Source organism: Propithecus coquereli, unplaced genomic scaffold, assembly GCF_000956105.1.
Source record: "Propithecus coquereli isolate 6110/MARCELLA unplaced genomic scaffold, Pcoq_1.0 Scaffold658, whole genome shotgun sequence".
NCBI classification, from domain to species: Eukaryota; Metazoa; Chordata; class Mammalia; order Primates; family Indriidae; genus Propithecus; species Propithecus coquereli.
Window position 1 is genome coordinate 277,725 of NW_012152596.1, and position 12,594 is coordinate 290,318.

Below are 12,594 nucleotides of genomic sequence, written 5' to 3' on the forward strand. Positions count from 1 at the left end.
CCCCTCCCCCGCAGTCCCCCCACTCGCTCCCCTCCCCCGCAGCCCCCTGACTCTGCCCCCACCCCCGCAGTGTTCCACCTGTCCCACAAGATCACCAGCGTGGTCCCCGAGAGCGCCCTGCTCATCGTCCTGGGCCTGGTGCTGGGCGGCATCGTCTGGGCGGCCGACCACATCGCCTCCTTCGCGCTCACGCCCACCGTCTTCTTCTTCTACCTGCTGCCGCCCATCGTGCTGGACGCCGGCTACTTCATGCCCAACCGGCTCTTCTTCGGCAACCTGGGCACCATCCTGCTCTACGCCGTGGTCGGCACCGTGTGGAACGCGGCCACCACCGGCCTGTCCCTCTACGGCGTCTTCCTCAGCGGGCTGATGGGTGAGTCCCCGCCCGGAGCACAGACCCCAGGCGGCATGCGCAGCGTTTGGCTCAGGCACCGCTGGCACCGCCGCTCCTCCTCCTGCGGGTCTGTCCACCCTGTCCGGCCACCGTCCCCAGGGAGAAGGAGGTGGGGCTGGCACGGAGCCCCACGGGTGGCAACATGAGCTAGACGGGGGTGCTGGCCTTGTGCGTTGGGTGTCGCTCCCGCCCAAACCTGCGGGATGCCGGCATCTCCCGGTGGCTGACCCCGCCCCGCTGTTTCCCCACACTGCTGTGGTCCCCGAGCGCTCAGCGGTTTGTACCCAACCCCCAGCCTGGGAGTGGCCGCCATGGGACTGGGAGTGGGGCTGGTCCCTGCCCTGTCCCGGGTGGCGGGGGGAGGCGCGGATGTCCCCCCATCTCGCCCCCGCGGCCTCGCCACCTATCTGCACGCTCATCGAGGCCTCCAGCCCTCCCGCCAGCTGACCCAGACTCATGGGAGCAGACACACATGGGTGCCACTAGTCACAGGGTAATGCCACAGGTGGCACAGCCACTGGCCCCAGGGGCAGTTCAGGGTTTGGGGCAAGGACTCGCCTGACTCAAGGCCCCGTCACCACAAGTCCCCCCGACAAGACGTCCCCAGAGGTTGCCCTGAGGTCCACAGAGAAGCCTCTAACCAGCCTGGCCGGCAGGCGGCTCTATCCATGGTGAGCAGCACAGATCTTAAGGTACAACTGGCTGCATTTTGGCAAACGTGCTCAGCCCATACCGTGCACCACCATCAAGTTCTGGAACATTCTAGTCACCAGGGACATCTCGGGCCATCCTCTGACTGCTCCGCCGACCTTCAGCCGTGCTTGCTGCTGGAAACTTGCATCCCGCACTCGGCAGGCCACTTTCCCTCAGTGACAGCGACCTGGGGGCTTGTGCTCAGCCCTGGGGACCCAGCTGGTCAAGGCGGGTGCTGCCACGGTCACAGAGCTCCCACGGCCAGCCAGGCAGGGCTGGGAGGCAGGGGGGTGACCTCTGCAATGGCAGCCCAACCCGAGGTGTGGCCCCAGGCCAGGGTGACCCCCAGGGAAGTGTCAGCCCGGCCAGCCTGGCAGTGATGTCCGGCAGCAAGGGGACAGGCCCTGCAGACGCTACAGGCAGCAGGCGCCTCTGCTGGCCGGAGCAGGCCTTGCCGGAGGTAGGAAGGGGCCTGGAGCCCTCCCGTGGCCAGCGTGTGGTCAGCCGTCCAGAGGGGGGGCGAGTCTGAACCCCGCCGCCCCCAGGACAGTTGCAGACGGCTCTTCTGCTCGGGTTGTCAGGGTACTAGAGGCACAGGTTGGACGCCTGGTGCAGTCTGAGGCCAGCGGCCTTTGGAGATTGGCCCCAAGGCAGACCCCAGCCTCACAGTGTGGCCGTGTGGCCTCAGCCAGAGACTGCTCTGGGGACAGAGACGCCACATGTGACCCTGCACAGCGGGACTTGGACACGCTGGAAGTCGGTTCTTTAGCTTCCACCTCTTCAGGGTGTCGGACACTGGCAAGGCCGCCAGGGCCTGGGGCTCACGCCACGGGGACCCCGTCCCCTCCAGCACTGTCCCCTCCGGCCAGGGGGCTCCAGGCACAAACCTCCACACCCCGAGTCCCGCACTGAGGGCCTGGGGGTCCCGACCCAGCCCAGGAGGGAGAGGGAGCTGGGGATGCGTGCAGGCCTCCCCACCCCCACAGCCTCCCCACACCCTAAGCCACGCTGTCTGGGGCCCAGGGTCCACTGGGGCTGGTTCCCTCGTAGCCGGGAAGGCAGCAGCAGCCCCCGAGTCCGCCGGGCTGCCGCAGACACGTGCGAGAGCAGGCAGCCCAGGTGGCACACGCGGGTCCCTGAGGGTCCGGCAGGGCTGTTGCCAGGCTACAGTGGCTCTAGGTATGGCCTGTCCCCAAGGGTTGGGAGCAATGAAAGTGCAGTTTGGCAAAACCCTTCACACCAGGGGCCCAGGAGGCCAGAGGAGGAGGAAGGGGGCTCCTCCGCCCGCCCTGCCCTCGCGAGGCATGGTCCCCCACCCCAGGCGGTCCCAGACCGGCTCCCGCCTGCTCCTCATGCAAGTCTGGGTGGGACATCACTTCCCAGACCCCCAGGGAGAGCCCCGTCCCCTGCCCGGCACGTGAACATCCGCACCTGCCGCTGCCCCTTTGACCCTGGCTGGACCCCGCGGGGCTCTGACGCTCCCGCCCGCGCCCTGCCTGCTTCCCTCCCACCAGCAGCCCCTCCGGCCGCACGGCCTTCCCTGGAGGGTGTGGGAGACTCGGGGGCGGGTGGGGGCGTGTTGTGGGCTAGAGGGGGGCGCGTGGGGGCAGGCAGGCTGACCCCCAGGGGGCTCCAGCCCAGGTCATAGGCCGGCGGCCTGAGGCTGCCCCGGGAAAGATGGCCTGGACCAGAGGGGAGAGGCCACGGCCTGCAACCGGCCCCCGGTTGCCTCCGTGGGCAGCAGGTGCTGCGGCTGCCCCATGGCCCCTTCCTTGCTGTCTCCCAGGCGAGCTGCAGGCCGGGCTGCTGGACTTCCTCCTGTTCGGCAGCCTCATTGCGGCGGTGGACCCGGTGGCCGTCCTGGCGGTGTTTGAGGAGGTCCATGTCAACGAGGTGCTGTTCATCATCGTCTTCGGGGAGTCGCTGCTGAACGACGCCGTCACCGTGGTGAGTGGGCGGCAGGACCGGGGTCAATGCGTAGGAGCTGCGGGCACACGATTCAGCCCGTGACAGGACTCAGGGAAGGAAGGTTATGCAGGTGCTGACAGTGGGCCCCGGGTGTTGTGGGGGCTCCCTTGGGAGCCCCATGGGCAGCAGGGGGCTGGTGCCCCCGAGGCCCAGGCCCATCAACACGACGTGAAATGAATGGAAGTGTCGTGAGGAACGTTGCTGCCCTGTCACAGTGGCCTAGGATGTGCACTGTGCAATGCCTGGGGGCACAGAGTTGCCGCCTTAGTAACAAGCCAACGGGCGCCAGCTCTCGACAGGCCTGGACAGTGCAGTGCCTGGCCCAGAGGCGCAGAGGCCACGGCCGCCCCCGGGCAGCCCCCACCCTGCACCGGCCCCCTCGGCCTGGGGCCCCAGCGCCATGGAGGAGAGCGCGGCTCAGAAAACAGAGCTGTCTCCATGCACCGTCTCCACGCGCTGTCCAGGGGATGAGGCTTAAACAGCATCATGCAAAGCCTGCAGGGCTGCGACCCGCGGTCTCCGTGAACGGGGTTGACAAGTGGTCGCAGCAGGCTGGCTTCGTGGGGACCCGACGTCCTGGGGGTGGGCAGAGTCCAGCGTCGCCCCGTAGTTTCTGCTTCCTCCGGAATGTTCTCTCACCTCACGTGTCCGCCTTCCTGTTGAGGGTCATCACCCCGATGGCCTCCTTCCAGCGGCCTCCGAGGGCTGACCGAGGTCCGGCCTGTCTGTCCCCGCAGGTCCTGTACGACGTGTTCACATCTTTCGTGGCGCTGGGAGGTGACCAGGTGACCGGCGTGGACTGCGTGAAGGGCATAGGTGTGTAGCCGCGGGGCCGCCCGTCGGGGGCAGGCAGCCCGGCCCCAGGCCACGGCCTCTCGGGGGCCTCTGCCGAGCCCCTGTAGGGAAAAGCGTTTCTGCTCACGGCCGCGCCGCAGGGCCCTCTGTACGCGTCCCTTCGCAGAGCAATCCGCAGACACACTGGACGTGGTCATGGTGGTCCGGGCCCCTCACTGGGCAGGGACAGGGACAGTCGGGCAGGGTCTGAGGCCACCGGAGGCCTCACAAGGGGGCCGTGGGACTGCGCCCTTCCCAGGCCCTCTCCCCGGAAGAGAAAAAACCGGCCCTTTGTTTCCTGAGCCCTTGGCACCTCCGTGGGGAGGGGGGGTCGCCAGGCAACCCCCAGCGCGGAATGGCCCGGAAGGACGGCCGGCCTCACCCACACGCACAGCCACAAAGAGCTTTTCAGGTGCCTCAGCCCCGCGTCCTTGTCCCGCAGTGTCCTTCTTCGTGGTCAGCCTGGGGGGCACGCTGATGGGGGTGGCCTTCGCCTTCCTGCTGTCGCTGGTGACCCGCTTCACCAAGCACGTGCGCATCATCGAGCCCGGCTTCGTCTTCGTCATCTCCTACCTGTCCTACCTGACGTCGGAGATGCTGTCCCTGTCAGCCATCCTGGCGTGAGTCCCCCCGCCCCCGCCGCAGGCTGGCAGCAGGGGCATGGCGAGCGCGGCCAGGTGGGCGCAGGCTCCCACAGCCGCCGGGGTCTCGCAGCCCCTACGGGGGGCGAGTGGGAGCGGGGCTGCCAGGGCGTCCCTGTGGGCCAGGATTTCAGGGGGCGGCCTTTCCGCAGCACTGTCTGTGGCTGGCTGCACCGTGGCTCTGAGGATGGGTGCAGAGGGCTCCAGACGCCCTGCCGTGCTGTCCTCTGCCCGTCCGCAGCCCACACCGACGCAGGGAGGCCCGCGGCGCCCCCACGTCTACCCAGAGTTCCCGGGCGGTTGGCACAGAACAGCCTGTGGCAGCCGCCTCCAGGGTACCAGCCGGGGACTGACTCTCGCGGAGGGGACCCAGCCCAGGCAGAGCCGAGGGGCTGCCGGGGGCCTGGGGACAGGCAGGGGCTGGGCCTCGGCTGCTGAGGTGTCTGCATCCGCTCACAGCATCACCTTCTGCGGCATCTGCTGCCAGAAGTACGTGAAGGCCAACATCTCCGAGCAGTCGGCCACCACCGTGCGCTACATGATGAAGCTGCTGGCCAGCAGCGCCGAGACCATCATCTTCATGTTCCTGGGCATCTCGGCCGTGGACCCCCTCATCTGGACGTGGAACACGGCCTTCATCCTCCTGACGCTGGTCTTCATCTCCGTGTACCGGGCCATCGGTGAGGCGGGTCGTGGCCGGGTGTGTCCGTCAGCAGCTCCCCAGGGAGCTGCCCGGCCCACATCCCGGCCTATGTCGGCCCCTTGAGGGCCCGGCCTTTCTCGTGGCCCTGCCCACGGGCAGAGAGGGACAAGATGGTGTGGACCTGTGGGCCGGGGCAGAAGGTTCTGGAACCCAGAGGGCACCCACCTGGCCTTCCCCTGACTCACTCTGGATGCGGCCCCCCCGAGAACAGGGTCAGTAAGGCAGGAGGGGGCATGAAGCTGGACCCCACGTCCCAGCCAGCCTGTCACCCCCAGAACCCGCGTGAGCAGTGCGACCCACCTGTAGGGGTTGAGCGTGGCTCCAAGGGACGTGGCGTGGGACACCGTGGCCAGGGTGCCACTGTCCCTTCATCCCCATGTGCTCGGCCACCCAGACGCTGTCCTGCAGGGGACTCTTAGGGAGGGTGGCCCAGGGGATGCCTCGGGAGGCCAGGGCTGAGCGCTGCGCCCCGCAGGCGTCGTCCTCCAGACCTGGGTCCTGAACCGCTACCGCATGGTGCAGCTGGAGCTCATAGACCAGGTGGTCTTGTCCTACGGCGGCCTGCGCGGGGCCGTGGCCTACGCGCTCGTCGCGCTCCTGGACGAGACGCAGGTCAAGGAGAAGAACCTGTTCGTCAGCACCACCATCATCGTCATCTTCTTCACCGTCATCCTCCAGGTGCGCCACAGCCCCGCGCCAGGGTCTCCAGGCTCCAGATCCTAATTGGTTTTGTAATTTTAGTAACTGGGAGCCGTTTTGTAGGTTTCCACGTGGCCCCACGGGGGCCGGAGCACAGCTTGACCTAAAACTGTTCTTCACGGGCGTGGCCGACGCCTGCGGCCTGGTTCACGTCCGGGGCCGGCGCTCGGCTCTCAGGGAGGGCGGGGGCCAAGATGCTAGTTGCTGGGGACCCGGAGAGGGCGTCAGCACGGCCGGCCCGTGACTCACTCTGGGGCTCGGGCGGGGCTGGGGGCTGCCGGAGCCGTCAGCGTCAGCGGGACCGTCTTCCAGGGCCTGACCATCAAGCCCCTGGTGCAGTGGCTGAAGGTGAAGAAGAGTGAGGAAAGGCAGCCCAAGCTCAACGAGAAGCTGCATGGCCGGGTAGGGCGGGGGAGGGGCGGGGGTCTGCAGAGGGGAGGGGTGCGGGGAGGGCTGGGGGCCGCCCTGATGCTGACACCTCCCCGTCCAGGCCTTCGACCACATCCTCTCGGCCATCGAGGACATATCGGGGCAGATTGGGCACAACTACCTCAGAGATAAGTACGCGCCAGCCGCGCTTTCCGGGCTCAGCGCGACGCCCTTGGCTGGGGGCCAGTTAATTCCAAATTGTTAAGACGTGGGGGGTGGAAATAGGGAGATAGAGGACCCTCCGTGCCGTGAACAGAGGAAGGGTGTGTTAGTATCAAAATGTGAAATTATTTTGTTCATGAAATGGAAATTGCCTATTCACATTTTATTATAAAATACATTTGACACTTAAAATTATAACAAATCCAGTAACTAAAGCACCTAACATTCACGCTTGGCTGCTGTTTATGAACTAATTACTCGAAAGGTCCAGAGGGCGTGACCGTGGTTTCCATGAAGCAGAGCCCTGGTGGCTCCTGTGACTGGGTTCCGAGGTGCCCGGGGGTCCCCGACCTCGCGTCTCTGAGGGGCCCGACCCTGACTAGCCGCGGCGTCCTGGCGAGGCTGACTGCGCAGAGCACCCGTCGTCAGGAGCCGGACGCAGTCAGCAGAAGGGACACGTGGCGTTCTCGGTGCGATTCCATGGGCACACGGGCCTCGCCCACCCTCCGGCTCTGCGGGGCGGCTTCTGGCGGCTCCATCCATCCTCAGGAAGGACAGGACCTCCCTGCCCCGGGGCCCACCAGTTCCTCTTTAAGTCCACCGGCGGCCTTGCCTTCTGACCCGAACAGCCAGGGAAGATTCCAGCTGTTAGAGGAAGACAACCACACTCCAGCCGCTGGCTGTCCCGGCGGCTAAGAGCTCCGTGGGGCCGCCCTCCCGGCCTTTCCTTCTGCGCAGTTGACTCGTCCCCGCCCAGGGCCAGAGGCTCCCCGCTCCACGGCCGGTCCCGGCACCCACCCGTCCTGACGCCGCCTTCTAAGGGGCGCGATCGCTTGGAAACTGCTCACAGTGCGGTGGCAGATGAGAAACGGACGTTCTAGAGACAGCGGCCGTCAGACAGAAAGACGCGCAGGGCGTGGGACGGCGGGAGGCGTGGGGCTGACGGCTCCGTGGAGAAAATCCAGGGGGGAAGGGGCGTGTCGTGGCCGGCCTACCCCCCGGCTCCACCTCACCGCGGCGACCCTGTGCCGTCTGTCCCCAGGTGGTCCAATTTCGACAGGAAGTTCCTCAGCAGAGTCCTCATGCGACAGTCGGCTCAGAAGTCCCGGGACCGGATCCTGAACGTCTTCCACGAGCTAAACCTGAAGGACGCCATCAGCTACGTGGCTGAGGTGCCGTGGCACCGCCACTCGCTCTGCTGGACACGGCGTGGGCCACCGCGGTCTGGGCTGTGGGTGGTGGAGGGCAGGCGGGGAGCACCGTGCCGTCCTCCGTGACCTGCCCAGGTCACGTGAGACGCGGAGCCCTCTGATGCCCTGGGAACAGGCCACGTCACCGCTCCCTCGCTCAGGGAGACTGAGGCACGGAGCCCCTAGGACCCTCTCCAGACACTGTGGTGCTGGCGGGCCGAGAGCTAAGGCCAGGCCCCACGTGCACACACGCACAGGCACGCACGTGCCACACACACCACACGCGTGCAGACGGGAAGCAGCAGGGACGTCCCCATCCATGGACGGGGCGTGGCCCCAAGGCTGCCCCGTGGTGTCCGCCTTCTCCAGGCACACGGCTCCCCCCAGCGTCAGAGACTGACCTGGCCAGGCCATCCCCACCCAGCCCAGCAGCCAGCACCCACCCCCAGCGCAGGGTGGTCCTCAGCCCCCTCCGGGAGCTCTGGCCCCGATGGCGGCTTCGCGTGCAGCCTGTTCTGTCATCCCGAGACGGCTGGCCAGGGCCTCCCCAGGCCTCCACCCTGTGCAGGCAGCTGCCGCCTGCGGGCCCAGGGCGCTGACCAGGCTCTCTCTTACCGCAGGGCGAGCGCCGCGGGTCCTTGGCCTTTATCCGCTCCCCGAGCACCGACAACATGGTCAACGTGGACTTCAGCACGCCACGCCCGTCCACCGTGGAGGCCTCCGTCTCCTACCTGCTGTACGTATCCAGGGCCGCACCAGCTCCTCGGCACAGCGGGCGCCTGACGGCACCTCCCCCAGGCCCTCAGGGAACCGAGAGTCCTGAGCAACAGGGCCCAGCCTGGGTGCCCCGGGGGTGCAGGAGGGGCCAGGCGACCCCTCCCTCAGGCAGCAGCCAGACCACGTCCACACTGCGGTGATGCGAGACACAGGGAGGGCGTCGGGGAGGGAAGGACAGGGCGGCAGCGGGCTGGGGCCGGGGCCTGACCTGTCTGCCCCCGGCTGGGAGAGCTGGACTGGTCCCCATTTCGCATCCGCTGCCCCACTGGCCCCAGGCTCACAGCCGTGGCCAGTTCTTGTTGATCGTCCACCAGTCGGCACAGGTGCGCAGATGCTGGGGAGGGGTGGTGGGCGGCACCTGGGGGCGTCACAGCCAGAGCTCTGGAGTGAACAGGTGAGGAGGGATGGGGGGTCAAACTTAAACAGGAGGACTTCAGGGCCTCTGGCGGCAGGCTAAGCCCAGAGAAGAGAAGGAGTCAGCCAGGTGTCCTAGTGCCCAGGTGTCCTGGTCTCCAGGTGTCCTAGTGCCCAGGTCTCCAGGTGTCCTAGTGCCCAGGTGACCTGCTGCCCAGGTCTCCAGGTGTCCTAGTGCCCAGGTGACCTGGTGCCCAGGTCCAGGTGCCCAGGTATCCTAGTACCCAGGTAACCTGGTGCCCAAGTGTCCAGGTGTCCTAGTGCCCAGGTGACGTGGTGCCCAGGTCCAGGTCTCCAGGTGTCCTAGTGTGCCCAAGTGTCCAGGTGTCCTGGGGCCCAGGTCTCCAGGTGTCCTAGTGCCCAGCTGACCTGGTGCCCAGGTCCAGGTATCCTAGTGCCCAGGTCCAGGTCTCCAGGTGTCCTAGTGCCCAGGTGACCTGGTGCCCAGGTGCCCCGGTGTCCTGGTTTCCAAGTGTCCAGGTCTCCACGTTTCCTAGTGCCCAGGTGACCTGGTGCCCAGGTCCAGGTCTCCAGGTGTCCTAGTGCCCAGCTGACCTGGTGCCGAGGTCCAGGTGCCCAGGTGTCCTAGTGCCCAGGTGACCTGGTGCCCAGGTGCCCCCGGTGTCCTGGTGCCCAAGTGTCCAGGTCTCCACGTTTCCTAGTGCCCAGGTCCAGGTGTCCTAGTGCCCAGGTCCAGGTGCCCAAGTATCCTAGTGCTCAGGTGACCTGGTGCCCAGGTCCAGGTGTCCTAGTGCCCAGCTGACCTGGTGCCCAAGTGTCCAGGTGTCCTGGGGCCCAGGCCCTGGGCAGGTGCAGACCCGCAGGAGGGTGCGGGGCAGGCAGGAGGCCCCATTGCACATTACCTGGCGCTCAGCGCTGCCCCCACACAGGAGGGAGAACGTCAGCGCGGTGCGTCTGGACATGCAGTCCCTGGAGCAGCGGCGGCGCAGCATCCGAGACACGGAGGACATGGTCACCCACCACACGCTGCAGCAGTACCTGTACAAGCCGCGGCAGGAGGTGGGGTCGGGGCCGGGGGTCTGCTCAGGGCCCTGGCGGTGCTTCCCCTCCCCCTCGCCTGGGCTCGGCTCTGGCAGCAGGAGGGTGAGGCTGGGGTGCCCCACGCCCCCGGGTGCCCCGCCGCACCCCAGCTGTGGCGATCCCTGCCCCTGTGCCCCCAGTACAAGCACCTCTACAGCCGGCACGAGCTGACTCCCACCGAGGACGAGAAGCAGGACAAGGAGATCTTCCACAGGACCATGCGGAAGCGCCTGGAGTCCTTCAAGTCGGCCAAGCTGGGCATAAACCAGAACAAGAAGGCGGCCAAGCTGTACAAGCGGGAGCGCGCCCAGAAACGGGTGCGGGACGCGGGAGCAGACGCTGGGAGGCTGCGGGTCTGGAGCAGAGCGCGGGCCCTGCCCTGCCCTCGGGGAGGGGTGCGGGTGCGCCGCCTGCATGGGTGAGCGCTTCCTGTTTGCTCCGCAGCGGAACAGCAGCATTCCCAACGGGAAGCTGCCCACCGAGAGCCCCGCGCACACCTTCGCCATCAAGGAGAAAGGTACAGGCCGGCCCCGCGGGACACAGGGAGACCCTCCCCCCAGCGCGCGGACCCCGCCCAGCAGCCCGCTCCCTGCTTGTCCCACCTGCGCCCCTGAGGCTGGCTGCGCCCGCGTCCCGGTCACCACCTGTGACTGAGCCACTGGAGGAGGGACCCCAGTGAGGGCTCCCCTCGTCCCTCCCTGCTGGCCCCGTGGTCCCTGCCCCTTCCTCGCCGAGGGCCCTGCCCCCACCCCGGCGCTGCCTCCATGGAGCCGTCTGGATGCTGCCAGCGCGGTGGCCCTGGGACAGGCCCTCGGGTCACACTTGAGCCAGCCCAGGGTGCTGATGAACCCAGCTCACCCTCACCCCCAGCCTGGTCCCCTTGTGTTGCCCCCAGATCTGGAACTTTCGGACCCTGAGGAAGCCCCCGACGATGCCGAGGAGACCAGTGGGGGCATCGAGTTCCTGGCGAATGTCACCAAGGACGCCGCATCGGACTCCCCGGCAGGTGGGCGGGCGACATCATGGTGGAGGCTGTGGGGGCGGCTCGGTCACTCGGGCAGGGATGGGGGTCCTGGAGAGGCCCGCGGTGCCCGCGGCTGGCTGGAGGATGCTGTCCTAGGGAGGGGCCGTCCTCGCGGTGGCAGGGTCTCTGCCTGAGGAGGGAGGCGTTACCTGTGCCGCCTGCAGCGTGCGGGGCCACGGAGTGGCGGGAAAGCTGGGGTGAAGGGCCTGCAGCCCGAAAGGCTTGTGACTCTAACCTTCCAGGTAACCTTGCAGGTGAACTTGCAGGTGACAGCCGCAGGACCAGCTGGTGTTTGAGCCCGCAGTGGCGTCCCCTTCTGCCACCGTGCAGGGTGCTCCCGGGAGGCTGACCAGCCGCTGCCCTTTCTCCTAGGAATTGACAACCCTGTGTTTTCTCCGGACGAGGACCTGGACCAGAGCATCCTGGCCAGGGTGCCACCGTGGCTGTCTCCCGGGGAGACGGTGGTGCCCTCCCAGAGGGCCCGCGTGCAGATCCCCCACTCTCCCGACAACTTCCGCCGCCTGTCGCCCTTCCGCCTGAGCAACAAGTCGGTGGACTCCCTCCTGCTGGCCGAAGGCTCCGAGGAGCGGCCCCACGCGGCGCCCCCCGAGTCCACGCACATGTAATGGCCTAACACTGCTCTCTCTCAGCTCCTTTCCGCAGGCTGCCTCTCTCTGGACTGAACTTCCACTCTTTCCCAGCAGCTGCTCTTCCTCCTTCTAGAGCCTGCACGCTTCGTGGCCGAGACGCAGGGACACGGGGCTGTCCGGGGGGTTGACTTACTTCAGCAGGTTGTCTTCCAAGGATTTGCTCTTAGGGTGTCAGTCTGGTCACGGCTGCGCTGGACCTGTGTGGTCACATGAAGCTGACTCCTGAGCTCACAGGGAACTGGGAACAGGGCTGGCTGGGCTGGGCCCCAAGGGAGGGGGCGTCTTTCCCCCGCAAAGGCCCCAGGCCCTGGAAGAGTTCGGGTGACAGAAGTCAGTCCAAGGGAGAAGCCACGTGTTCTTCAGGGACAAGGCAGCTGGGGGCTGGCCACACAGAGGGACCCAGCCTGCCAGCCTCTTGCCCTGGCGAAGCCCAGAAGAGGGAGGGAGGGGACAGGCAGGAGGGCCTGTGCTGTTCCACTGGTTCTGCAGGGAGGAGGGCTCAGCCCACCTGGAGCAGGTGTGGGTCATTTCAGGTTTCCTTTGGGGGCCTGTGGAGCAGTGGTGAGGGTGAAGCGTGGGGGGCAGGGGCGGGCTGCTCCAAATGGGCAGGAACAGGTTCTTCCCTCTGGGGGACGCTGGTACCCGTCCACCCTTCACTGCTGGCAGGGCCTTTACGCAAGAAAACCCATCTTGCAAGTCTGGCAGGGATGGTGCGGAGACGTGCTTCGGTGGTCCCACTGCTGTCTGGCTGTGGGCAGTGACCAGGGCCGCCCGGGCCCCTGCTTCTGCTGCTCTGCCTGTCCTCGCTTCTGCTCTGGACTTCGGTCCTCCCCTGCTCGCCTGGGCGCCACCTGAGTCCCGGGGGTCCCCGGAGCAGGGTGCCGTGCGCCCGGGCTGAATCTGTCCCGGGGCTCGCGCGGCCGCGACTTGACCACCGGGGAGGTGCAGTGGCTCGGGCTGCGGTCGCCCGCGCCC

The 12,594-nt window shown here is 67.2% G+C and overlaps 1 protein-coding gene and 1 long non-coding RNA gene across 3 annotated transcripts in view; one reads left to right on the forward strand and one right to left on the reverse strand.

The window, feature by feature from the left end:
- The window catches only part of SLC9A3 (solute carrier family 9, subfamily A (NHE3, cation proton antiporter 3), member 3), a 34,535-nt gene extending 22,914 nt beyond the window's left edge, over nucleotides 1–11,621 (forward strand). Inside the window, exons 2-16 of one of the 2 annotated variants that reach the window (XM_012660147.1) lie at nucleotides 71–373; nucleotides 2,874–3,034; nucleotides 3,793–3,871; nucleotides 4,332–4,509; nucleotides 4,990–5,210; nucleotides 5,709–5,911; nucleotides 6,245–6,334; nucleotides 6,423–6,493; nucleotides 7,566–7,695; nucleotides 8,334–8,449; nucleotides 9,795–9,924; nucleotides 10,086–10,262; nucleotides 10,390–10,462; nucleotides 10,841–10,951; nucleotides 11,342–11,621. In XM_012660147.1, coding sequence (XP_012515601.1) covers nucleotides 71–373; nucleotides 2,874–3,034; nucleotides 3,793–3,871; nucleotides 4,332–4,509; nucleotides 4,990–5,210; nucleotides 5,709–5,911; nucleotides 6,245–6,334; nucleotides 6,423–6,493; nucleotides 7,566–7,695; nucleotides 8,334–8,449; nucleotides 9,795–9,924; nucleotides 10,086–10,262; nucleotides 10,390–10,462; nucleotides 10,841–10,951; nucleotides 11,342–11,595 — 2,297 coding nt within the window. In that variant the 3' untranslated portion in view covers nucleotides 11,596–11,621. The remainder of the gene's footprint in view (nucleotides 1–70; nucleotides 374–2,873; nucleotides 3,035–3,792; nucleotides 3,872–4,331; nucleotides 4,510–4,989; nucleotides 5,211–5,708; nucleotides 5,912–6,244; nucleotides 6,335–6,422; nucleotides 6,494–7,565; nucleotides 7,696–8,333; nucleotides 8,450–9,794; nucleotides 9,925–10,085; nucleotides 10,263–10,389; nucleotides 10,463–10,840; nucleotides 10,952–11,341) is intronic. The other variant, XM_012660148.1, reaches the window with a different exon arrangement.
- On the reverse strand, nucleotides 11,042–12,485 carry LOC105823062. Its single transcript, XR_001138131.1, has 3 exons — nucleotides 11,753–12,485; nucleotides 11,205–11,337; nucleotides 11,042–11,099 (listed from the first exon to the last, which is right to left on the reverse strand). It is a non-coding gene; the product is annotated as an uncharacterized LOC105823062 (long non-coding RNA).
- Between the last annotated feature and the right edge of the window lie 109 nt (nucleotides 12,486–12,594).